The sequence below is a fragment of the Microtus pennsylvanicus genome, chromosome 3 (genome assembly GCF_037038515.1).
Source record: "Microtus pennsylvanicus isolate mMicPen1 chromosome 3, mMicPen1.hap1, whole genome shotgun sequence".
Taxonomy (NCBI): Eukaryota; Metazoa; Chordata; class Mammalia; order Rodentia; family Cricetidae; genus Microtus; species Microtus pennsylvanicus.
The window spans coordinates 43799732-43826904 of NC_134581.1; the positions used below are offsets into that span (position 1 = coordinate 43799732).

Genomic DNA, 27173 nt, shown 5'->3' on the forward strand with positions numbered 1-27173 from the left:
AAAAATCCAATTTTATGTGCCCTAGTAACAGTGTTCAAGTAAAAAATGACATGCGATAGATTGTAAACACGAGTAAATAGCAGCCTTAGACTAATGACCCTCAGCACCCACCCACCCCGAATCATGATAGTGAGCTCCCATAACTCTGTTCTTCACACCTGAGACTTCTTGCAGAAGTATAGCAGCAGTTACGATACGATCTCAGTTCCATCCCACTCCTCATTTGTGTTTTTCAGAAATGGTGAGATCATCATGGTTTTTTTCTTTTTCTTTTTTTTTTTAATGGATGCATGTATGTGTGCCATAACCTGAATGACTTTGACTTTGGGACTGACCTTCCTGGGGTGACAGGAAATTAAGAAATGACAGGTACACATAAGGAAAACCTGGGACTGAAAGGGCCATACACTGTGACAGAGGCTCCCAAGTAGCAGCCTGGAAACCCCTGCATTTATTTACTCTCTCCAGCATGAAGGGGGAAGGGGTAGGTTGCTAATCCGGGTAAGAGGCCCTGAGGGGAGCAGTCCCAGCTGCAAGCAACCTGAAGGAGGAAGCTGCAGTTGATATTTTCTGGATGTTGTTAGCATCCATACTTGGACTATGGGAAGGCCTTGCCATTCCTCTGAGCCTGACCTGAAGAAGGCCTTTCCACTCTTCTGAGCCTGACCTGGGGAAGGCCTTGCCATAGTTCTGAGGTAGTAGGGTTCTTGACACGGTTTATGCTCATGTCAATAATACACATTCACTCAGGACTTTTTCCACTCCCGACATATGAGTAAGGTAGTACATGTATGTGGGGTGGTGCATATATAAGTGTCTGTATATGCATACTGAGGCCAATGAAACACCATGGATGTATTCTCAGGAATGCCACCAATCTCCTTTGAGACAAGGTTTCTCTCTGGCCTGGAGTTTACCACGTGGGCTAGACTGGCTGAATATCAAGCTCCAGGGATCCTCCTGTCTCCACACCCTTTGGCTTGAATGCCAAGTCTGTAGGCCACCATGATGACAATTTTATGTGGGTTCTGGGCAATCAAAGTCAGGTCTTCAGAGATCTTTGGCCTCATAGAGCAAGACAACAAACACATGCGCAGATGTCAGATGGCAGCAAATGTTATAGGGTGGTAGAGATGAACATTTTATCTGAATGATCAGGAAACGCCTCTCTGATAAGGTGCTGTTTGAAAACACAATGGAAATGAGACCCACTTATAGGACAGAGCAAGTGAAAACTCCTGGCGGAGGGTCACAGTGGGCGAGTTACGGTGAGTCACAGTCAGGGAGCCTGAGCAAATGTGCAGGCATGAAGAGGGTAGCAGTGGAGGACAAGGTGGAAAGGGAGAAGCTAGTTAAAGACAGGGAAGATCAGGAATTGCAAGCCCTTTGCAATGAGAAGGGCGAAGGGACCTTTGAAATATCAGTTGATGCGGTTTGATCTGGAAGTGAGTGGCAGCTTTTGGAAGTTGAATGGCACGATGTGAGTTACGCTACCATTACTCCGTGGATTGCTTGACTTGGTTGTGCATCCTGAGTTAAGAGTTGTGTGGTATCCATTGCCATCGACTCTGCAGTTTTTCAAAAGGTCTCATTTGACAGAGTAGGTCCTAATAGCCTCAGGTTCCCAAACAGCTGTTTTCTTTTGGAGGCACTTCAGAATATTTCCATCTAGAGTAAGTCATTTCCCAGTCAGTGATTCGTATCAGCTAACTCTCCACCTGGAGACCCTTTGTTCTTTCTGTGTTCTGGGCATTAACTGTGTTAAAAGGCCCTTTCAATTTTTGCACTTATACTAGACACAAATTTACAGGATACCATTTTTTTTAACATGACTGAAGCGATATGTGTCTCTTTGTCAAGTCTGATTATTCTGTAGATTCCACCATTGAGAAGAGGCCCTCTGTGGATGGGTTTGTTGTTGGATGGTGACGGTCTTATAGTAACTCACACTTTATGGACTCTTCTAATGTGCTCCATCTAATTTCTTCATATTTGTTTGCACAGAGACTTAGCAAATTAGATTTGCACAAATTAAGGAAATCCTTCAAGAGAACTCCTACTTGATGCACAAGGATAACAGATTACTTTGAGCACAGAGAAAACAGAGATGAGAAATTTATAAAAAACAGCCTGCTCTTCTTCCCTGGGAGACAAAAGACCCTGATAAGCAAATGTGTCTGGAGTGTTGACGCCAGTCCCAACAGAGCAGCTCATTTGATGGATGCTCTGGCCTAATGCCTTGTAGTTTTTACTTTGCACACAAATCATCTAGGGATCTTTTAAAGTGAAGATTCTAATTCCTATGTTAAGGATGACTTAACATGATCATTTGACATAAAGGAACAACATATTAGGAAGAACAGAAAGGAAGTCACTGTGGAAGTGCCTCCTGTGTGCCCACGTTAGCTCTTCATGCATCATGTATGCTAAAGGCTGTCTGAGGTATACATTAAAAATACATTTGGATGATGGATTTGAGTACATTGAAATAAGGCTGATGTGGTAATAGTATATGGTGTCAATTCTGAAGAGATAGGGACATTAGGAATAGAATGTGGGACTATCCACTGTGAAAAAACACACTTAAGGATTAGAATGATAACACATCAGGTGGTTTGATATATCAAATGGCTTTTCCAAGATTATATAGTCTAATACCTGCATTTCAGAAGTGTATGTCCTGATACTCCCCTCATCCTGCTATCATGCTTTGGGAGGCAGGAGGCATGGGGCCACCTTCAACTTGATTGCTGTGTGCCATGATTAGAGTTTTAAACTGACCAATAGTGACAGAGTTATAAGCTATGATAAAAGTCAGATGATGGGGTACATGAACACTATCAAAGACAATCTCTGCCTGATTTTTCCTTCCCTTTGGTTTGTACTTATGGCTATGAAATGGGACAGTTATGCCAAACTATGATATAGAAGCAAAATTAAAAACAAAGAAAGAGGCAATGCCTAATTTAAGAAAAAGCAATCTGTGAAAACCAAATTAGCAATGAATTAGCAATGAAGAATGGGGATGACTCAAATACTTCAGGTTGACAAAGTCTGAGATTTAGTTTCTTTCTTTCTTTCTTTCTTTCTTTCTTTCTTTCTTTTTTTTCTTTTTTTCTTTCTTTGGAGCCTGTCCTGGAATTAGCTCTTGTAGACCAGGCTGGCCTTGAACTCACAGAGATCCACATGCCTCTGCCTCCCAACCACCACCCCCAGGCTGAGATTCAGTTTTTAATAATAATGAAATGTGGAAAAAATTTACAGCACAGAGGAGAATGAAATAAGGTTCAGTAATCATCTAGATGTCAGAAAGCCACCAAATCCCAGAACACAGAAAGTAAGGAAAAGAAATCTTGACAGAGAAGCAACATGAGGCGTTGGTAATGGACTCTGATACCAAATATATTGTACTTAAGATATCACATTTGGCAACAAGTTTCCTTCTTTTTTTTCTATTTTATATTATTTTAACATTTGTGTATATGTGTGTGTGTGTGTGGTGTGGTGTGACTGTGTGTGTGTGTGTGCGCGCACACTACAGAGAACAGAGGACAGCTAATGGGAGTCAGGTGTTAACTTCTACCATGTGGGTCTTGGGAATGAGTTCAGATTGTTTGGCTAAATAGCAATTTCCTTGACTCTCTGAACCATCTCACTGGCCCCAGAACAGTCTCTTTTCTGATCTCGTCCTTGAAGGCGGTCACAAGTCAGATGGACTCTATACTAATATAACTCAAAACATATAGCAGTATAGGAAAAGAGACAGCCATGTTTCTCTGGCTCAGAGATCCTCTACCATATAAAATTCTGCTAAATAGTGGTCTCTTCTCTACAAGCTGACACCTGGCTTAAACTCCTAAAGTTACATGCTGGTTTGGGCACCTGTGAGGTTGTTTTGATTTCCTATATTGATTTCATGAAGAAAGTATAGGAATAGGAGAAGGAAGAAGGAGAAATTAGCAGGGCATCTCTTGGAAAACAAGGACATGTGTACAACACTGGGTCATGACCCCAACACCAGGCAGTAGAGTTAGAGACTTCCTGAGTGGTGTTTTTATGCTGTTCACTTGAGGAATACTATTTCCATGCTTGTTAAATAACTGGGTACTACTGGCTCATTTTTTTTTTTGTATCTGGAGTTAAGTCAGAGCTATTTCTCAGCCTGGAGAAGGAAAACACTTTCTCAACCTGTATTTCCCCACTTGACGTATACATGGAAAACAAACTGGGGAAATAGCAACTGAAAAAAGTATTAGAGTGTGACATTTATTCAAGACTCAAAATACATCAAGCGCCTTATGGAGTAGAGAGATAGATGTAGTCTCTTTAGGCTTAACTTTATAGAGTAGAGAGATAGATGTAGTCTCTTAAGGCTTAACTTATGAGCACCAGCTTTGACTAGGTCTGTCTCATTTACTGTTTTCTAGGAGGAATGAGGTTGAGAAGAATAATTGTAATCGTAGAGAAAGCTCAAACAAAGACTGGCACAATTTCTTTTTATTGATTTTTTACTTGGCATGGTTTCAAAACATATCAATCATTTTGAGTTATTTGACAAAGTGACAAGATGTTACACTCTATGGTCATTTAGAAATTGCCCCAGGTGAAAGAAACCCCCTCTCATATTGTCATGGAGTACCATTTCATGAGTTCCCGGTGACTGATGTTAGTTAAGGCTATTCTGATACAAACTACATCAGATGGAATCTAGTGTACAAGGAGAGGACAGTCCTAGGGAGCTAAGGGACTGGAAGCCTAGCTGGGCATATGAATGCTTTGGCATTCACTCCCAAGGCTCTTCTCTCTGGGGTTCAGCTTCAGAAAGTGTCTTCATTTCAGTAAATCTGCATTTTAAGTTAAATTAGGGAATGGTATAGTTCCTGAGTTGACACAAAATTATTGCAGATAAGACAGCTCTCTCTATCACATTCTACTTCTAGACCTAGTTCAGCCATGTATAATATGAGTGTGGCTTAGACACAATATGGGTAGACATTCCAAGGTCCTCTATATCTTCACTGTCTACTGTAGAATGGGAACTCAAAAAATATTTTTCAAACAAAAGGTAGAGGAACACGTCTGGTGTGGTTTTGCAATTTTAGATCATGATAGGAGATCTTTATGACTAAGTTGCTATCATAATCAGTGAACTAATTGATTATAATTTGTTAACAATTGTATTGATTTTTCAGTTTGGTTATACTGTTAAAACAATATAGTTTCTAGGCTGTCTTATCCACTATTTTAAATCACTTCAAATTTCAAAAGAAAAAATTTGTGAGAGCATTTGGGTAGCAACAATAATTATACTTACTCATTTTTAATAGTATTTCTCTCCCCCTTTATTTTAAAAACATGTCTCCTTCATGTAGACTAAGCCTGGAGTAATTCGCCCAGTACCTGTAAAATCTAAACTGTTACTGAGAAAGGAGGAAGAAGTCTATGAACCCAATCCCTTCAGTAAATACCTTGAAGACAACAGTGACCTGTTTTCTGAGCAGGTGAGTACTCATAAGACGGCATTTCCTATTACATATAATAAATGCTTGTATAAATTAACTATAGCATATGTGCAAGAAAATATGTTGAATAGGTTCTATCACTGGTAATGGAAAAGATCATTTGTATACAAATAGAAATTCTCTATAATTCACTTATTCATTATTATTTTGAAACATCTCAAAGCTTTTTCTAAAAGAAAACACTGTCTACACCATGAAGGTGCTATGTGGGAACCTGCGGCATTCATCTCAAGACCGTATGAGCATGTTGTGAATAGCCACATGCCACAGAGTTCTTCTTTTGGAGGCATCTTATTTTTGAGATTATATGATAGTTTAGATTTATTAGAGTTGACGAAAATACCATTGTCCAGCTTCTGATTAACAGTAAATTTGAGGGGTGAGGCAATTCTTCTAGCTCGAGGGTGCTAATTACTTTATAGGGCAAAATCATGTCTCTGCTGTCTGTAGAGAGTGCATGCTCTATTTGCATTTTGTGTCCTGAATGCTGGGAAAGGGAGAAAAAAAACGGTCAGTGGCAACTTCCTACAATCAAAAGAAAATATGGCAATGTGTATATACACATACTATAAAACTTCAGTGCCTAGAGAGATGGTTCAGGAGTTAAGAGCACTCATTGCTGATGCTGAGGGCCCTGGATCAGATTCCAGCACCCACATGGTGGCTCACAACTGTTTGTAAGTGTATTTGTCGGCATCTGATGCTTCCGTATGGCTTCCTTCAGTACTGCATGCACATGGTGTTCCAATAGTAGCAAGTCAAACTCTTCTGTACTTAAAACAAAAGTAAGTTAAATCTTTAAAATCTATATAAACTTTATTTTCTCACCAAAGACAAATTGTACATCTCTATTTGTCTTATTCAATGCAGCAAATGGGCATGGGCTCTACATTTTTTTAGTCTTAAATGTTAAGTAGATAAGCAACATAAAATGAAAACTGCTGGATACAACAGTACATGTAAATTAATCTCATTTCATGATCTACAATGAGTAAATTAATAAAAGAACATAGGTATAATATCCTCTTTAAACATTGAATTTAAAAGTGATAGCTAGCAATATTTTTTAAAAATTTATTTAATTTGATTAATTTATTTTACATGCCAACCACAGTTTCCCGCCTTCCTGTCCTCTCATTCCCTCCCCCCCACCTCTTTTCTACCCCTCCCCATCCACTCCCCCTCTGTCTTGCTTCAGATTGGGTAAGGTCACCCATGGGAGTCAACAAAGTATGGTATATTAAGTGGAGGCAGGAATAAGATCCTCCCCCTTATATCAAGACTGGGCAAGGCATCCCACCATAGGAAATAAAGGTTCCGAAGACCCAGCTCATTCATTAGGAACAGGTTCCGGTCCCACTGCTAGGGACGCTACAAATGACAAACCTACAGAACTGCCACCCACAAGCTAGCAATATTTTTAAAATGTAAATTATGTTTGTATTTGTAAGACGTAAGTAATGTTTCGTGGGCTATGTGTAAGCTCCTTGACCCTGGAAAAAGATGTTTTCCCTCCAGCTTCCATTTCTTAGTTGTAAGGATCAAGCTTTTTAATGGATCCAAGATTTAGGTTACTTTAAATGATTGATTTGCCTTGAATGGATCTTAAATCTTTATGTAACTGAGTCCTCATAGTTTCTCATGGATGACCCATGGTTTATTCCCGGAATGAGACGGAGACGGTGAACTCTTTCTCTGTTCCAGCCCCCTGAGAGGCTGAGATGGCAGGACTTCCTGATGCATGAGTTCAAGTCCCGAGGACAGCTCAGTGAGATCTCATCTCAGAAACGAGAGGAAAATTAATATTAAAACATTTTCCAGTTTATTTCTGGTCACTTTGTGGAACTGTTCAGGTCTTATGAGTTTGAATCTTTAAGGAGGTTTAGAGACAGACAGCCTATGTCCATTTTGGGGAGAAAGTTTATTGGTATGGAATTTATCATGGTTAGTTCTATACATTACAGAATTAGAAATTCCTGTTAAAAAAACAAATTTAATGTCAATAAAACATGTATAAAATACATACTGTTTGTACAACACTAATTTTTTTTAAAGATTAATGTGACATTTAGGGTTAGGAATTCATTGCATAAAGGTTTTTAGAATATAATGTAGTATTTATGTAGGAACGAACTACAGATGTTAAAATAAATTTCACACATTATTATCCATGCATTTATATTCCTCAGAATTTGATTAACTGCTATAAAATAAAGATTTTTACTTTTTTATCTAATCTTGAAGCTTAATTTTCCCCAAGAAAGCTCCTTTGTAGCATATCAGGTTAATTTGTCTGTAATTATCCCCTTCATTGTCTTGTGGAATGATGAATTCCATGTATAGTGCAGGAGATTCTTGTCATTGAAAAGAATTGCTGTTTTTCCTTTTCACCACTCTTTTGTGATCATGCAAGTCTAAAGCTTAATTTTTGTTATAACTTACACCTGTGCATTTCCAGATAATTGTATGAAAATATCTGGATTTTTTTCAAATATTTGTGGACTGCAGGTATAATTGTGTTTACACTTTCTTTCATTAATTAATTCTCTCATATATCCTTGTTTGAGGGTAGGATATCTTACTTAACAGGATACTACAGCATGTTAAGAACTAAAAGAAATCTAGCATTCTATTTACGTGTGAATTCCAAGGCTCTCTTGGCCTCATTTGCGGGCTGTGTGGAACCCCGAAGCTACTGCACAGCCAGGAAACGCACATTTGCTCAATTGCTTTCTAGATGTTGAGCACGATGTATAAATCCTTTGTGTCCAGAATCTACAATGAAACAGATTGCAAAGTTAGCTCACAGATGTGCTTAGTTAAGTCCACTTAAAAAATTGGTATCAAGGGCTCATGGTGCTGGCATTGCTCTTTCACCAGAACTTCATCCGAAGACGTTCATGTTCAGCTCCGCTCACTTCTGTTCTCTCTCAGTCTGCCATAGAACAAATCGAATGTTTCCAAACTTGGTTAGTCTCATTCGCCCATGTAATAGAAAATTCCTTAGGCAGAGAGCCAGCCAAATTGAAGCAGCTCACATTCACTAATCTCTCTCGTACCAGGGGCAGTTCCACATGACAGGAGATGTTGGATGGGATGGTTAAGTTCATAAATTTTCCTTAGCAGGTTCCCTGCCATAAAATATGATTTCAAAACGCTGTTACAAAGTGTCAGATGCTAAAGATGATGGGCCTAAGCAGAGATGTATTTATCGTAGCTCAAATGATACAGCTGGGCAGCCTATTGAATAGATTAGGAGCTGAAAAATTGTCTGGAAATAGCTTCTCACAACTAAAAGCAAAGTTTGAGACTATAGCAAAATCTAGCAATTGAGACTTTTTAATTTAATGGTTTTTTACATAAAAAAGTCCTAGGGCAGACAGCATCATTCTGCATTAAATGGATAAAACAAAACAAAACATAACAATCAAAAGTCTTTTGAATGAAGCTTATGCTTTTCTGAAATGAACTCCAAATCTATTAGTGTATCAACTTATGGTCCTTTTGAATTATTACAAAGAATCTTCACTTTCTACCCTAAATATATGGATTTACAGGGACTTACAATGATGACCATGTATTTTGAAAAGTACTCCCATTGATAACTAAAGGCAGAGTTAGAAATAATGACTGGCATTGATTGGTCTAGTGAGCATGCTGCAGGTGTAGAGATCTGAGAGAAAATGGTGTTAAGTTTGTTTTGATGATTTGTGAGCATGCAAAATAAACAATGACTTGCTGATCATAGAGCCAATCTACTTAGGTAATGGTGTTTTCTCCACCAAATATTTTCATTTTAAAATTAAAAACTTAATTAATTTTTACAAAGAAATATATGAAATATTTTTCTTCTTTATATTAATAATGCAATCCCTGACATTAGATATGTTATTCCCCCGGTAAAGTCTTGGAGAGCCAAACTTGAAGGTCTGGACTGAAACAAAGCAAGACTCCTATTGTTTGACTTGACTTAGTCAAAGACACCTTCTTTTTCTTTATGAGAAAGGATGTTTCCAAGCACATAAGCCCTTTCCATCTCATTTTCCTTCTGATATGTTTCAGTGGAGAAGAGGATGCGTTTTGGTTAAAATGACAGTTTTGAACAGTGGTTTTCAACCTATCGGCCACAACCCCTTTGGAGTTGACTGATCTGTTCACAGGGGTCACGTATTAGATACGTGATTGTAATTCATCACAGTAGCAAAATTACAGTTATGAAGTAGTAATGAATGTAATTTATGGTGGTGGATTACCACAACATGAGGAACATGCATGAAAGGGTCACAGCATGAGGAAGGTTGAGAACTACTGCTCTAGAGAATTCTCTTCCCTAGCATCCACAGAAACATAAAAAGATCACTGCGAGGAAAGCTCCTCTTTGTATTCATCTCATTCCTTTTCTGCCCCTGATATTTTTAAACATTCAACTTGTCTCCCTTCCCTCCCAATTTCCCTCTGTTTGATATTCCAATTTGATGATGATGTGAGCAACTTTCAGGTTTTCTATTTAATTATCCATCAAGTTATATATTAACTCTGACCTCCACCTGCCCTTCCTGGCTCCACCCAGGTGAAATAACAGGCAAATATCTTTGTCATAGATAAGGTGAACAATGCCTCCTTTTATACAGAATGACAGAAATTACCACTTTTTTAAAAGTCATTTTCAATCAAGGTGGTTCAGTCTCTTCTGTCAAAATAACAGTCAAAGTATGATGAAATTTTGGTTCATATTTTCATGTAAGATGTTTACGTGAACTGTTTTAGGTATAGAAATGACTAAACAACTTAAACTGTTTCAAGAAGTGAAAAACAGAATCTTTATGTAGTGTTACCTTCATTTCGAAAGGTTAATCAATAAGGTTTGGCTTTTCTCAAATAGTGCTGTCTTTGTTGAGTGTTTCTCTGTCCATCCCCTCCCTCTATTCCTCTCTTCTTTATACTCTTCACTTTATATATATAATTTATCATGTAATAGATAACATAAGAAACCAATTTTCTCACTTGTATTTATTAAAACATCCCTTTGAGATAATAATATTTCTCCTCCAGGATATAATCAGATATGCTCACTTCATATTTAAGCTTTCATTACTCTTTTTTGGGGATCAAATTTCTCTTGACCTTGTTTTCACATCAAAACTGAAAAATCTTAACCGAAGCATGGTAATTTTTGTTTCCAGAATTAATGTTGCTAAGAGAGACTTCTTTTTTTATCCCATTTTATCTGATGTAAGTAGGGGTAAGAATCTTTAAAAGATTTTGTTTTTTAAGCAAATTCACTAAGAAGTTGACTTGCTTACTTCTGTTGCCACAGTACATGGCCTTACTAAGGAGTAATTGGTGGTGCTGCAGCACCTGATAAACCCTCATTCACCCGGGGAAGATAATCTTTGTGAAAACTTTGCATAGATGTGTCCTGAAACTTGTGTTACCCATCATTACTCAAGAGTTTGGCCATTGCCATATTTAGAATCTCTCCTAGAAAGTGCAATTCAGTTTTAAAATAAGAGCCTTGTTAAAATAGATTTTCTAAATTCCATTTTGAGTTTGTTCCTAAAAGAATTAAACAATAAAACTTCAGAACAGAAGACAGTTGTATGAAATGGATGCGATTCACAGGTTAGAGCGTTAGAGAATTTGTCTGGTCTTGTGGGAGGATGCATTCTTCCCTGTCTCTTCACAGGAATCTCTAGGTCACCTTGAAGTGAGAGTCAAGGCAGCCTGTATCTAGCACTGCAGAAATTGTGATCAAATGCCTTTGGTACAGTTATGTCTCCTGGCTTAAGACAGGATACTGCCTATGCTTATCTCCATCTTTGTCTGCACAGTTTCTGACTCCAGCTTCCCTGGGAGGTTTGTCAGATGACCATTAAAAATGTGGGTAGTGCCAGAGGATCAGGGAGCTTGCTGTGAAGTTGTGTCTCCTAGTGATGTCAGAAGCTACGCTCACCGTGTCTTACCAGCATGACTTGAGTTCAAGCTGCAAAACACATTTTAAAAAGCCGTGTGTATTAGCAGGGACTTGCAATCTCATCAGGGATCGTGGGGACAGACATGCTTCCTGGGACTCCCTGGTTGGCTTAATAGAATGTGGAAGTGAAGATCTCGGGACATTTTTTATTTTTGCCTCAGTCTCATTCATTGCTGTGGGTCTGTTTGTTTACATCCTTCTTAATTAATATTGGTAGGACACATATTTCTTAGAATTTACCCATTTCATCTAGCTTTTCTAGATTTTTATAATACAAGTGCTCAAAATACTCTCTGTTGATTCTCTGCATCACATTGCAATTCACATTACTCTTATTTTATTTCTAATCATGTCAGACCACTTTTGGTTGGGGTTAATTTTTGCTAGTAGTTTTTGAATACTGTTAATTTTTTCAAAGAATCAACTATTTGACTGAATCTATATTTTAATTTATTATTTTGATTTAATATAAGTAGATTACTTACCCCCATTTTCTTTCCCTCCCCTTCCATTTCCACATCACCCAAATTCACAGCCTCTTTAGCCATTGTTTTTTTCACATACATCTAAGTGAATAAACACATAAATGCAACCTGAGTTGTTCAATGTTGCCTGTTTCTAGAACTAACCAATTGATATTGAATAAATAATCAGAGGACTCAACCTTGGAGGAAGACCAATTCTCCTTCTAAAGGTGAATTATTGGTACTTCTTTCTTTGCAGTAACCAAAAGTTGTCTTTATTGTTCTTTAAACTCTATTTCATTAATTTCTGCTCTGATCAAGAATGCTTTTTTTCATTCTTAATGTATTTATGTAGTTTCTGTAATTTATCTTGACATTGATTTTTAACTTTATTGAATTATGGTCTCATAAAATACATGAATTTTTTCCCAACTCATTTGTGTTTGGTAAGATTTGATTTGTGATGTAGAATTGCACTTTGATACTCTGATCTATCATGATCTATCCAACAGAATTTTCATATTCAATGTTCTAGATATTTGAAACCCAAATACTTTGTATCTCAAATATTACCTCTGCCGTGGTCCTCAAAATGTACTTTGAAACAAACAAACAAATGACTATCTTTTGCATGCAAGTATGTCCTAATATTACCACCTAAGCATTAAGTTGAAGTTCATCTTTAGCTTTCTTGAGTAATAGGAAGGACAAACGTGAACAAAAGTGTTCAAGCACATGAGCCACCATCTTCCTAACCCTCCCCACCATGTGCTGCTGGACATCATTGTTCTGCTATCACTTCCTGTGAGTTTGACTTTTTTGTATTTTATGTGTAAGATATGCAGTATTTATCCTCTTGTGACTTATTTTCTTGTGATTTAAATAATGTTTTTTTTCTTCATCCATGTTGTTGAGAATGGCAGGATTTCCTTTGTTACGAATGCTTACTATTTTATTGCCTCAGTTCACATATTCTTTATCTATTCCTCATTGACAGCTCCTAAGCTGCTACCATATCTTGGTTGTTATGAAGAAAGTTGCCATAAGTCAATGAAATGACTGTGGCCCATGGGTTCTGGATGCTTTGGAGGGATACAGTTTTAAAATGTCTGTTTAAAAGTCATTGTAATTGTGGAAGAAGGAGATTGACTTCTGAGTGTATATCCTTTCCATTTTGAGGGATCACAGCAGCTTTCTAAATAAGTTACCTTCTCATTTTCTCAGTCTAAAAAAATCCTCTAAATATGTGAATAGTATAAGATGTGAAATAAACCATAGAAATAGAAAAGCAAGAGACTCAATATATAACCCTCTTTTGCTAAAGCGATAAGGAACTGTCTATTTTCTCCTTCTGTTGTTGAGTGTCTGCATCAACAATCTTCATACTGATCCATTTGCTTTGTGAAACTGTCAGACCCCACACACTTTAAATACTGTGACCCAAAGTCTATCTTGAAAGTTAGGTTGCACATTTATATATGTATATATAATTAGAAATAGCTAAACATATGCTAAATTTTTCTTGATTCACAAGTTCGTATATTTTTTGGTTCCCATCAGTTTTCAAAATAGATGTGTTAGTTTAAATATGTCTGCTTTTAAAATGCACACAACTTCATCAAAACTGAGGTTTATGAACCAGAACTTGTGCCTCACATTTTAGTTAGGAAGCCTTATTTGCTAGACAGATCTTCATAACGTGTGGCCAGGCGGAATCTCTTAGTATTGTGTATATAGTATTGTGAGTTCCGCGATAGTATCTGTAAAGTAGCAAATTCATTCTGGATAAAGGATTCATTCTTCCAGAAGATACTATAACTATCTTTGACTTTAACTGGCTGCTGCCTGAAATTAGAAGAGAAGACAGATTTTATGATTTTGATTTTGAACAGTTGCTAATATAATTTACTGCTCCAATAAAGAGCTGGCAGATGCCTAGAGCATGGAGTTTGGGCTCCAGGACTCCACCACTGCCCTGGGTCGCACACTTGGCCTGTGTTCTGTAGATAATGTTCAACACGAGGGGTCAGCATCATTGCAGAGACAGGGATTTTCATGATCACTTCCAACCTACAGTGAAGGGAGTGACTTTTAAAATGCTAGGAACAGAACAAACGAGTCTGAGATCTGCAGTCTTTAATGAGAAGTACTCAAAGTGCCTTAAAATGCTCCTTTATTGCTGTGGAAGTGGCTTTTGAAGTTAAGAGTTTAATGGTTGAGGAGAAGGTAACCTTTTCCTAGAGTAGCCAGTGCCCCAGACAAGACTGTGACATTAATTTTCTGATGTCTCTGTCAATTAGGCTGAGCCAAATCAATTTGCTTACCACATATTTGTCTGCTAATTTTTCTTTAATGAATAGGATATTATTGCTCCGTACTCCCATGTCTTCTTGAAGTTTTGCCGTGTACCGTATATCAAAACAGATGAAAATAATTTGTTCCTTTTCAATAATCAAACTTAAATAAGGCTTAAAGTTTGGTGAATTTTTAAAAAGTAATTTTGTACTGAAGAGAGCAATTATGAGGAGAGCAAGAAGTGGTTTGAAACATTTTACCAGAAATAGCTACACTGCCTATTTTACTAACAAGAACACATATGAATTTTGTCCTTTAGAAAGTAGAGCTTGAAGATTCATATGCTGAATAGGGAGGTAGAGGGGAATGACAATCCCTTCAGATCATGTAGAAAACTGATTTCCACAGCGACAAACTGAGTACAAGACAATTCATTAGGATAAGACAGGATGTGGATGAAACCTGGTAGGTTATTAATGTGCTCTGATAATAAACTGAAAAAGGAGTCTTAAACCATGGCCTAGGGTCAAAATCTGGTCCACCAGCATCTTTATACACAAGTTTATTGGAAGATGACTGTTCCCATTTACCTGCGTTTTGTCAAGGCTGCTTTCACGCGATTGTGGCAATGTCAAGTCTTGGAATACCTAGGTGTGCAGAGCCTACAACATCCATGCACTGATCCCTTACAGTGTGCAGCTTCCACTTAAAGTAGGGAGGTTTGTGCTTTGTTCATTATCCTCTGTAGACTAAGTGCTAAATGCTTGGAACTCAAAAGGGTATTCAAAGTGAAGCCTCATGGGATACCAGGGCTGTCTGGGTGGGCACAGTATATTTTTTCTTAATCCTGTTGCGTCTAATTATATTTCATAAGAGTTACTCCTGTATTTGTCATTTTGGTATTTTAACTAAAATAATTCTGACAAAATAGATTCCCTTTTTTATGGTCAAGCAAAACTTTGCAATAATCTAGGTGAAATTAATTACTACTGATACAAGCATAAATAACAAGAAATACTATGTGCATTATAAGCTTATCAACCATCAATAGAAATTTAAAATATTGAATTTGACAAGTAGACCAGTCTTTTAACTATATCAATCATTTGAAATATAGACATTTATCTACATTCTCTGTGAGTACATCTAACCCTAAGTGTATAATTTTGTCTTGCATTGTAACCAATAATACAGCTTCACAATAAGATACTTACAGAGTCAGAAACTCAGGGCATGAAGGGCCTATGAAGTTGTCAGTATTGTTGGAAGACAGCATACTCAAGATGTATAACATTTAAAAGAATTATTGAGGTAAATAAAGTTCTCTTTACAGGAAAAACATAAAAATGTGGACAACCAAACTTAGGAAGGGATAAGTCTATTCTTCTTGTCATAATAAATATACTATAGAAATGTGAAATGATTAATGGAAATCTCTTGGAATCAAACATTAAGAAAACACATAGGAATAAACCTTAGAGATTTGTGGGAAAATGAGTAATGAGGAATTTGTAATGAGGAATTTAACTATACTGAGTTTTATTATGTGTCTATATCAGAATCTACACTTTAAAACATTTTCATATTATCACATAAAATCTCTAAATCTGAAGCACACAAAAAGTGACATTCTTGAGCCTTAAGGGAAAACTAGCAAAAAGCACAGGCTAAAGTAAACAGCCTTATTAATAAAAGCACTGTTTATTGAAAAACATGGATCATGTTGAGAATATATTTTTTATCCTTTTTTATTAGATTTTTAAAAAATACCAATCCAAGTTCCCACTCCCTCCAACCTCCCATTCCCTTCGCACACCCTCCCACCCACCCCCATCCAGTCCTCAGAGAGTGTAAGGCACATTGCTTTGTGGAAGGTCCAAGGAAGATTGCAGTAAGAAGGTGCAGTTATATTAAGAACCACAGATAAGAATGATGATATAGAAGAATTAGACCAAAGAGATGGTGTAATGGGTATGGTACTGAAGCCCAAGCATGAGGTCTTGAGTTCAGATCCCCAGATGGAAGGTAGCTGTGACAGCATGACCTGTAACCCCAAAACTGGGGCAAAGGGGCAGAGGGGAGACAGGTGACTCTTGTGGAGTTGCTGCTCATCCAGTCTAGCCAAGGATGATGATGATAAAAGATAAGATGGAGATCCAATTGAGGAAGACATCATAAAGTCTACCTCTGACCTCTGTTCGCACTTACACACACACCTTCAGAATGGGCCATATTTCCTTAAGTCAGTCAATATTTTTTCCTAATGCTAAAGGAGAAAACTCAAAAGGAAAATATAACCAGAGTATCTAAATGCTAAATTTAATATCCGTATATAAAATTTTGATCACATGAAAATGTATTACTGACAAAACTTTTTAAATTATTTTTCAGCTTACGACAGAGAAAATGGAAAACACAAACCCTGATGTTCTGACTTGCATCTAATAAGTAGATTTTGAATTCTGTAATCTCACAACCAATGCCAAGCAAGACAAAAAGCTATTCTTTAATATTGTAGATCTTTATGATAGGACAAATAGAACCTTCTACTAATTGTTAAAATCGAAATGAGAAATGCAAATTTGTCAGACCACAAAAGTTTACGCATTAACAAACTGAGAATCCCCACTGAGTTTCCTGACATCTGTGTGTGTATATACACACACATAACACACATACATATATATGTATATATATGAAATATTTGCTTTGCTATGGATTTTTAACTAAGGAGGAAATGCAAAATAAAATGTCTATTTTTCTTCTTTATACCCACTTTTATTGATTTCTAAATAACAAATAAAAGTCATATATATTTTAGGTATAAAATTTGATGTTTTGATATTTTTATAGATTTTAAATTAGTCTCAATCATAGTAGCATATCTATTACTCCACATATAACCCTTAATACTTGTTGTTATTGCTATTTTGGGAAGAATGCTTTGGATTCATCTCTCAGCATTTTCAAATATAGTACAGGGTTGCCAGTTATAGAATTGTTGTATAATTTAGACCTCCCTAACTCATTTAATTTGCTTAAGTGAGGCTATATGCCCCCTGGCAGGCATCTTACATGTATCTAACTGCTGATTTCATTCAGCCTACATTGTAGCAGCACACCAGAACTTCTTGTTCCTCTCCAACTGTAGCTTAGTACCCACCAATAAACATTTCTCATTACACATCCTGCCTTCTCCCCATCCTTTGTTAACTGTCATTCTACTCTTTGTTTCTATGAAGTCAACTCTTCCAGAGTGCACAATATATTATTTATATAACTCAGTGCCTGTTAGTATTTGGCTTTTTCACTGAACAAAACAACAATAAAAATCTCTTGTCTGAAGTTTCTGTCCTGTCCAGTCCTGCAGCCATTAAGTCCCAAAGAAATCACACAGAGGTCTACATTAATTATAAAATGATTGGCCTATTTGCCCAGGCTTTTTTCTTTAACTCTTATAACTTATATTAGCCCATAATTCTTGTCTGTTTTAGCCATGTGGCTTGGTGCTTTTTTCAGAGAGGCAGTCACATCTTGCTTGCTCTGTGTATGCATGACAACTGCAGACCTACTCTTCCCAGAATTCTCCTGTTCTCATTGCCCCACCTTTACTTCCTGCCTGGCTACTGGCCAATCAGTGTTGATTTAAAATACAAGTGACAGGGTACAGACCATTGTCCCACAGCAAAAACTTGTGTTACAAATGACAGGACTCCGTTCTTAAAGGATACATAGTGTTTCATGCTGTGTACATATTATGTTTTCTTCATCTATGTATTTCATCTATGTATTAGTTGACGGTAAGCCTAAATATTTTTCGTTATAATTTTTCAGAATATTTATTTGAATTAATTTTTGTAGATGATATAAGGGTCCAATTTTATTCTTCTACATGTGTTCATCCTGTTTATACTTTGACATCTTTATGAAAGGTCATGATGGATTTAACTTTGGGCTCTCTACTCCATTTCGTTGGCCTGGGCGTCTCCTCTACACTGTTATCACAGTATTTGATTATTAAAGCTTTGTGATTTATTGTGAAACCAGACAATATGTCCTTTGGCATCCTAAAAGTGATGTTAGAGACTGTATCTGGGTTCATAAAATAGAGAAATGTTATTTACATTGTCTTTTTAGATTGTTCTATGTTTTGATGTTTTAAATAATTATTGGTTACTTTATAATAATACCAAGGCATGTTCTTAGATAATAAAATAGAATACAATTAAAAAACAGTTTAATGTCTATCTAAGAAAACATACTGAAATATTAGTACTTAAAACTGTTATTTATTAGATTGCTCTAGAGGTTGTTAAAATAGTCTTTGAGAAAAAAATGTATAATTGTCAATATGCTTAATGAAGAAAAGAAAGAGAATAAAAGATAATTGATTATTCACTTTGGAAAATCTAACAATACCAAAACAAAAACCACAGAGATGTTTAAAGAAAACATTGTTTAGAAAAACGATCATTATCTGCTGCATATATAAAGCAAGAGAATAGAGTTAAAATTGAGACTAGATAGCTAAAAAGGAGAAAACTGTATAATAACAAACAAGAAATTTACTTTTTGAAAGTTATATGAAATAGCAAGCTGTTTTTAGGAGAGCAGTAAAATGGGAGAAAATATAAAATACAAAATTAAAAGTGAACGTGGAAATAGCTAACAGAACAGAGGTCACTAGAAGTTCAATACTCTTCACCTTTTACAGTGGCGAATCCAAAGGAGATAATTTGTGACAGATATGTAAAATTTCAGAGCTATATTTCCTGGAGTAGTCCACCAAACCAGTTACCAAAAGAGAAACAAGGAAAGTGGTGTAAGTTGCTCTCAAGAGCACAGATGACAGTGCTGTAGACAGTTGTGAATGATCTTCATCTAAGAATGTCCACTTAAGTATTTCACATAGCCAGCAAAGCTTGTCATCATCACCCAACAGGGAGTTCACAGAAAGGAAACAGTTCACATTCAGCTATGAGCAGCCGTGTAAACATCTCACTTTCACCCACACAGAATCCAGTAGTCCCTTAAGCTACAACCCAGCAGGTAGGATTGATTCTAGATATGCAAGGAAGGAATAGAGTTTCTCTCTGTAGACTTTTAAGGGTCACTTTCATCAAACCGAACCTCTCAGGTGACTCAAAAGAGGATGGAGAATTGAACACCATCTCTAAATTTGCTCCCCATCAATATTTTTTTCTTAAAATTTACTCTGTGGATGTGTTTTTATAACAGTGCTCACAAATTCAGGAAAACGATTAGGACACAAGACAGCAGAATGTTAGAGGCTTAACAGCATTTTGATGCGGTGGAACTGATATGACAGAGGTAGAAACTAAATCCTGAGCTGGCTCCTTAGATATCCAAGCCTTCTTCCATCCCTGCCTTAGAGCTCTCAACAGGCTAAAGATTTAGATGTGCCTGATGATAACCTCCCAGAGGAGATAAAAGAACAGCCGATAAAATAAGAAATAATAAAACCAGTTATTTCATATCTACCCCTAAGCCCCTGTTTCTCAGTGGCTGGCATTCTCCCTTCCTTTTAGCTTAGAGAAAATTGGGTTTCAGACTGAAGAGACACCTGGCACAACACAAGGCATTTGGGCTTTCCAGGAAATGGCACAGCCCGAAGCCTTGTGCCTCATGTTGATACCCTTTCCTTTTTTTCTCCTACTGCATCTCAGAATACTATAGCCCAGCCTGTTTTATCTGCCGGTAATTGTTCTTTTGACCTTCAGCCTGGTGGTTTGGAAAGTTTCCAGTGAGCGATCTGACCAGTCCAAAGAAGAAAACCCAGAAATTATTGAGATTTCCATATTCTTAAGACTATCATATTTTGGACAGTGAACTCAAATGTCAGTATGTGAACTCAGTATCTCTAAGAAGCTCTGTGACAGACTCAAATGACATTAGCAACCATTAAATATTCATATACGTGGAGAAAACCTTCAATGCAAAACACAGCACAGAAAAATTAGCTAACGCACTTAAACATAAACTAAACAAAATGAACACTAATATTTCCAGAAGCTAATGAAACAAAGAGCTTTGAAAAATTAGAACAAAGAACTGTTTAGAGAATGGAGCAAAGTCTTGGCAATTAAATGGAGAATAAATCACATGATACAGTGTCACAGTCAAGCAGTCCTGGTTTGATTTGGTAACACAAGTCTCAGAGCCTGAAGAAATGTCTCAGGTGTTAAAATTTCTCATCTGTCAATCATCTTTTCATCTCCATCTACCTCCTGGATTGCCAAGGACCAAAGTTAGCTTGGCCAATACTCAACCTTCTCTAGGGTGTCCATAGTGATCAAACCATGCTTTTTCTTTTTGTTTGACTATTTAGACAAGATGTAGACAACATCTGATCTCGTAGAAGTGTGAAGATAGACCCATTCCTTAGGTTAGAGATTGGCCAGATGGAAAAAGCAGGCAAGCGAGTGTTTTCTATCAAACTACAAAAAGCTTGACCCTATTTGATTTCCAAACCTGGTGGCCACATGGCTTCTCACAGATCTCCACAACTCCTGACATTTAGAGAACTGGTACTTCACCTTCCAGGAAATCTAACAGTCTGTAGACAACAGACAACTAGGCCACCCTTTCCCAGGCTTTCTCAAAACTATCAAAAACGGCATCACCTTGTTCTTTTACAGCTAGGTTTGCCATTGCCACACAATTTTCCATTAATTGCTTTTGACACTAAATAATGCAATTGGTTCTTAATAAAGTAATAACTATGTGACTGAGAAATCAGATAAAATTAGAATTTATTTCAATCAAATTACAGAACACTAATATGTGTTTCATATAAGTTGCTTACTAGCATGAGTAGTTTGAGAAGTATTGACCAAACACACCAAACAACAAAATGAATGGAAATGTGTACTAACTGGGAAAAGGAGCTAAATTTATTACTCTTGGGTGAGTCAACATTTTAGGTAGTATCCTGGATATTCTCAATGAATCAACTGATAGTCACAGAAATTAAATTAATAGTAATGTTCCTCCTATAACTAGCATTTTTCATTTACTGTTTTAAGAGTCTATCAGAGAATTAAAAATATATTGATTAAAATGAAGTAAATCAATATAAAATATTAATATTACTTTGCTATGATTTGGGTTTACCTATTAATCAAATGTCATTTTAATACAAATGTATTAGTTTATACTAAATTTCTTCCAAGAACAAAAATACTAGTTTATTGCTTATGCAGCATAGAAGTAATATAGTACATCATTGAAGTTACAAGAAATATCATCTTTCTATAAATTAAATGTTAACATAAGTATCTACCTTAGCATCCCCTTACTTGATTCTGAGGTCAGAAAGGTAAGAAAGTAGGTTGCTTGTCACGCAGTAATGTCCTAGAGGCTTTTATTGTTGGATAATCAACTTATTTTCTGGCATGTAAGATTTCAGAAATAATAAACATTGCTATGTATCTATAAATATTAGCCTTTTATTTATGCAGATTGGTGTGGGAGGTCCTTCTGCTATGTGTTGCTTTTATTTATTAATTAATTAATAAAAAAACTGCTTGACACCGGTAGCAAGGCAGAAGTTAGGTAGGCAGGGAAAGACAGGCAGAATGCTTGGGGAAAGGAGGCAGAGTCAGAAAGATGCCATGGAGCCATGGCCAGATCAGACGTGCTAAAATTTTGTGGGTAAGTCACTGCCACTTGGTGATACACAGATTAATGGAGATGGGTTAAATTAATATGTAAGAGTTAGCCAATAAGAAGCCAGAGCTAATGGGTCAAGCAGTATTTTCATTAATACAGTTTCTGTGTGGTTTATTTTGGTTCTGGATGGCCAGATAAACAAGCGGCTCCCCTAAAACAGCAGTTTTATTCTTCAATATGGTGAACATCTAGTTCTTTAAAGAGTCAGAGTACAAATAATCATAGATTAAAAGGAGTATAGAAAAATAAGCCATGTAAAAATTAATAATTCCCAGAGAGTCTGTATTATGTATATTATTTGTTGTTTTTGAATTTTTTTCCTGTGAATGAGCTAAGTACAGTGAGACATTTTATTGTATGGGCTGATAAGCTAAATCAGCATGTTTATTATAAAGGTATCATGACTTCCAAATTTGGGTCTAAGGATATGTTGCTTTGGAAAAGAAGTTCTTCCCTTGTTTCCACAGAAGATGAGAACCTGTGGATTGCTTCCAGACTGGTGTGGTTTGATGGAATAAGAACCCTTAAAAGGTCACTTTGCTCAATAAACAGCAGGAAGAAGTTTGGAGAGAACTGTGTCCACATTCCCAAATATTGTCTATAAATGTTTGTTTAAATTTAAAGGGGGACATGCTATAGAGTTGATACTTTGTATTGGTATGGATCTTGACTAATTGATATAAATTTAAGGTCAATTTTATTAAATGTATATTTCTGCTCTTGATTAAGTTTGTGCAGCTCATTTAAAAATGCAATATATAATTAAGAAATATAAGTTAATGGATACTCGTCTATAATAGGCAAGCTTGTAGTCATGTTAGTTAGATTTTCTAAATGTACAAAAATGTATTTCAGATAGGTAGGTATTTTTCAAACCTTTCAAAGACTACAGAATATGGCATTTAAAATGTTTTATTAACTTAGAACTTTTCATGACAATGAGATACATCTGCTCCTGGTAGCATCAATTACTTCAAGAGGAAGATGGGCATTGAAGAGGCTCCTTATGGAGTTTGTTAGTCATTTGGATAGGAAACTGCTTTTGCCTGGATTACTTAACTGAACATGCAGGGCCCACAGAGAAATGACTGCTGAATTTTCCTAAAGGTGAGATGGTCCTTCAGGGTTCCTGCTACATGAAGGAGTCTGCTAGATGTTCTGCAGGACACAGAAGAAACTGACTGACAAATATAGGTGGAATTGTCTTTGCTGCTTCATGGAAAAGTCTTCTGGATATTATGGGCCTGAAGGCTGAAGTTGGGTGCCCCAATGGTACAGAAGAACTTTGGTTGGCTGTCCAGGTAGCGAGATGTCTCTGTCAATTCTAGAGTTTTGGAAGTTGCTTACAATGTACTTTCTATTTACTTAAGTAATATTATATCCTTCTGGAGTCTTTGATGGAGTTGAAGAATAGACAGTAACAATATAGTTTTTCTTAGTTATGATAAAAGATAAAGTAGATAAAAATATTGTAACTGTAATTCTTGTTTGATACCTGTTTTGCTATATGTAATTTTATTATGTTAAAGTTAAAACCTTCCTTTTTATTTAAACATAAATGGGGAGGTAATGTGAGAGTCCCTCTGTCTGCTGTGATTACCATTAATGAATAAAGAATCTGCTTTGGACCTATAACAAGGCAGAACTTAGGTAAGCAGGGAAAGTGAGGCAGAATGCTGGGGGAAAGGAGACAGAGTCAGAGAAATGGCATGGAGCTGTGGCCAGAGTCAGACGTGCCAAAACTTTGTTGGTAAGCCACTGCCATGTGGTGATATACAGATTAATGGAGATGGGTTAAATTAATATGTAAGAGTTAGTTAATAAGAAGCAAGAGCTAATGGGCCAAGCAGTGATTTAATTAATACAGTTTCCGTGTGATTATTTCAGGTCTAAGCTATCTGGGCAACTGGGAACCAGCAAGCAGGCCTTCCTCCAACAACAGATATTTATCATATACACATGTTGGCTCTTTCTAACTTTTTTTGATTCCTTGTTCCTTTGCCACAATTCATGTTCTTATTTACTTGCTCACTCCTTCAAGGTCTTCCATTCATCCCTTTTCTGTGTTAATAATAGTCCATGTTAATAGTACATCAATAGTAATGCCTTCTCTACACCCAGCTCTCTTGTTTGTGGAACTGTCAGACTAAGACAACAGGGCCCTAGAACTGGAGACAGTCTTTATTCCTTTCAGACTCATCTCTGACTGAGCCTTTATTTCTGCTCAGCTCAGCTGGACAAATGAATACACCCCAAGCTTCTGTGCCTCAGCTCATAAATTAATTCCTTCCTGTTGCTTCGGTAAATTCTAGACCAAATCAGCTGCATTCCTGAGTTAATAACTTCAACTACTGTCTCCTCTTCACTGGGCCCAAGCAGCCCCCTGAGGATAGGTTCTGCTCTTTCCTGTCCTTTTCTCCTCTCAGTACCTCCAGGAATAACAAACAGCATCTTCAGGAGATATGTTGCAAGCCCTTATTTTGCTTGCAGGAAAGACTGGAGGTGGGGTGGCAAAGATTATTTAAAGAGACAACATATTTACTATGATGACAAGTATTGTGTGAGGAAGGCCTTATAAGGAGTATTCTTTCTACTCATTAGTAGTTCTAGCATACATCTCTCATAGGTAAGTCATGGTACACCTGATTTCATACACTAATCTCTCCTGTGCCTTTTCTTCCTAGGATGCAGCCATCTCTCACAGGCCTGTCTCTCTCCATCCTTTATATCAGTCTAAACTCTACCCTCCTGTTAAGTCCCTGCTGCATCCACAGACCTTGTCTCATGCTGACTGTCTTACCCCAGGACCCTTCAGTCATTTGTTCTCCTTCTCAGTGAGGGATGAACAGGAGAAGTCCCCCACTCTCCTTAGTCAGGACACACACAATAAGGTGAGAATATTTTGCCCAAATGAGAATTGTTTTTTGCTATGAAATGTTGGTGTGTTTAACTTCTAAAACTTATATATAATGGATAAGCACTTTGGATGCTTATGTTTTTAACATTTAAGTGTATTAGAACTGTGAAAATATGGATTGAGTTGTATTACTTTAAGTAGATAACAACTACTTACTGGGAGAAGTAACAGACATGTATTCTCTTTTTAAGTCTATCCCTGCTCTTTGTTCCTCACTATTTCATGGTCTAACCCCAGTGTAGACATGTAAAGTAAGTTTCTAGAACTTTATATGGTAGCTAGATTAGTTTATGTTCTAGTCTTACTTCAATAACTTTAAAAGTTTAATTAATTACAGTGACTTGTTGAGGAGGCATAGCTGCAGACAGTGAGCAAAGAAATATGATTACTTCCGGTGTCTGCAAAATAAAGTTTTATTATATAATGTGCCCATTTGCCTAATAATTTCTAATATCTATATCTATATATCTATATATATCACCAAGGGTTCAGCACCTGGATATATGTGTATATATGCTAGTCTACAATATTTATTATAATATATTTGTGATTGGCATTGGAGAACATTCATGTGGCCTGCTAGAAGTACACAGACCCAATGTGTGAACTTTGAGTAAGTACTTGTTCCCTTTCAAATGTTTTAAATAATATAGTTTCTGAATGATTATTTTGGGAGTCTGGGTAGCTGGGAAATAAACAAGTGGCCTATTCCAACAAATCTTGTACCTACTCTCTGCTTATAAATGATCATGCATGATAGATTATGGTCATATTTTATATTTCAGTTATATTAAACAGCTTCATCTTTTGATACCTTTGTGGTGCTAACTGCAACTATCCAGCAATATGAGATCTAGTATTATATTCCTAGTTTAGCTTTGCTTGTCAAGGCTATGAAAAACAACACACAAGAATCACAAGCATTCAAGTTTTGCAGACTTGCCCATAGTAGCCAGTTTATACTGGAAGGGTCATTTGACTCCATGAGATTGGTATCAGCAAGGGCCATATAAGTGATGACCTATTTCAGAAGAGAAATTGAAAGGTAAAGGCTGTGTATGAATGAGAAAATCTTCACGAATAGATTTTGTCTTTCTGAGTCTAAGAATCCTTTATATAGAGCAAAAAACCATTTATATCCAAAATACTAAAAACATCATCTTGTAGTAAGAGTATTTTTCAAGGAAGATTTAATTGATTAATCATATATTCCTATTTCTCATATTAAAATATGTCAATTACTAAATTGTATAGGTATGCTTAGAAATATGTCATAGTTGTGCGTTAATATTTCAGTATTACCAGCATTTCTTGTTGACCTGAAAAATCTCCTTCCCTGGAGTTGTAAAACACAATCTGCCATGCAAGTGAACTTTCTCCTAATGTGCTAATATTACTCCCCAGTTTGACCTTACAACTTTACCTACAACCAGATCTTTCCACTATTCTTCTGAAGAACTCTCTGGGAATGTTTGCTGAATGTGAAGATTGTTCAGTCTTCATGGTTTGTCATCTACTAGGACTTCAGTATTCAGCAGGCTGTCATTCTTTTGTTGAAGCTGCAGTGTACCCTTCTAAAATTTCACCAGACTCTTTATATCTTAAACTTTGACCCTGGTTTCTTTCCTCCATTCTTACTTTTTAATCAGAAGTCCAAAACGAGGTCACACCACATCATATGATAAAGTTCACACGTTCTGATTTCATCTTGTTCTGAGTTGCCTTATCCATCTTCCTTTACTTTTTTTGTCTCTGGTAAAGGGAAATCCATACCATTTGGTTCTTTCCATTAGCCTGAAAAACTATAAACTAGTGGGTAAGGGAATATTGCTTCTGCTTAGGCTATCTGAATTTATTTCTTGATTCCACCCCTTCCAGATATCATCATATTTAGTGAGTAATTCATCTTCTGCATGCTTGTTTTCACATCTTTTAAAATGAGGATTATAATAGTAACCAGTTATTAGAACCTATAAGAGCAGGATTAAAGCATGCTGACATATAACAAAAGACCCAAAACACAAGAATCATGCAGAGGCAAGATGTCATATGACAGATCTTTGAATTGACATTTCCTCTGCCCTCTTGTGTTTTCTTTAATCTCTTCTTCACTCGGTGTTTTCTTGTTACACAAAGGAAGCTTAGACAAACAAACAAACAAACAAACACACAACACAACAACAGGAAACTTCTCTATACAGTCTCTTCACAATACTGTAAATCTAGCCCTTCTTTCCTTCCTTCCTTCCTTCCTTCCTTCCTTCCTTCCTTCCTTCCTTCCTTCCTTCCTTCCTTCCTCCCTTCCTCGC

General features: G+C 36.7%; 1 protein-coding gene across 33 annotated transcripts in view; it reads left to right on the forward strand.

Moving 5' to 3' along the window:
- The window catches only part of Mlip (muscular LMNA interacting protein), a 237675-nt gene that overhangs the window by 171335 nt on the left and 39167 nt on the right, over positions 1 to 27173 (forward strand). For 25 of the 33 annotated variants that reach the window (XM_075965184.1, XM_075965191.1, XM_075965200.1 and 22 more), the window contains 2 exons: positions 5373 to 5501; positions 24632 to 24838. In XM_075965184.1, the coding sequence (XP_075821299.1) occupies positions 5373 to 5501; positions 24632 to 24838 (336 nt within the window). The remainder of the gene's footprint in view (positions 1 to 5372; positions 5502 to 24631; positions 24839 to 27173) is intronic. The other 8 variants (XM_075965219.1, XM_075965210.1, XM_075965201.1 and 5 more) reach the window with 1 other exon arrangement.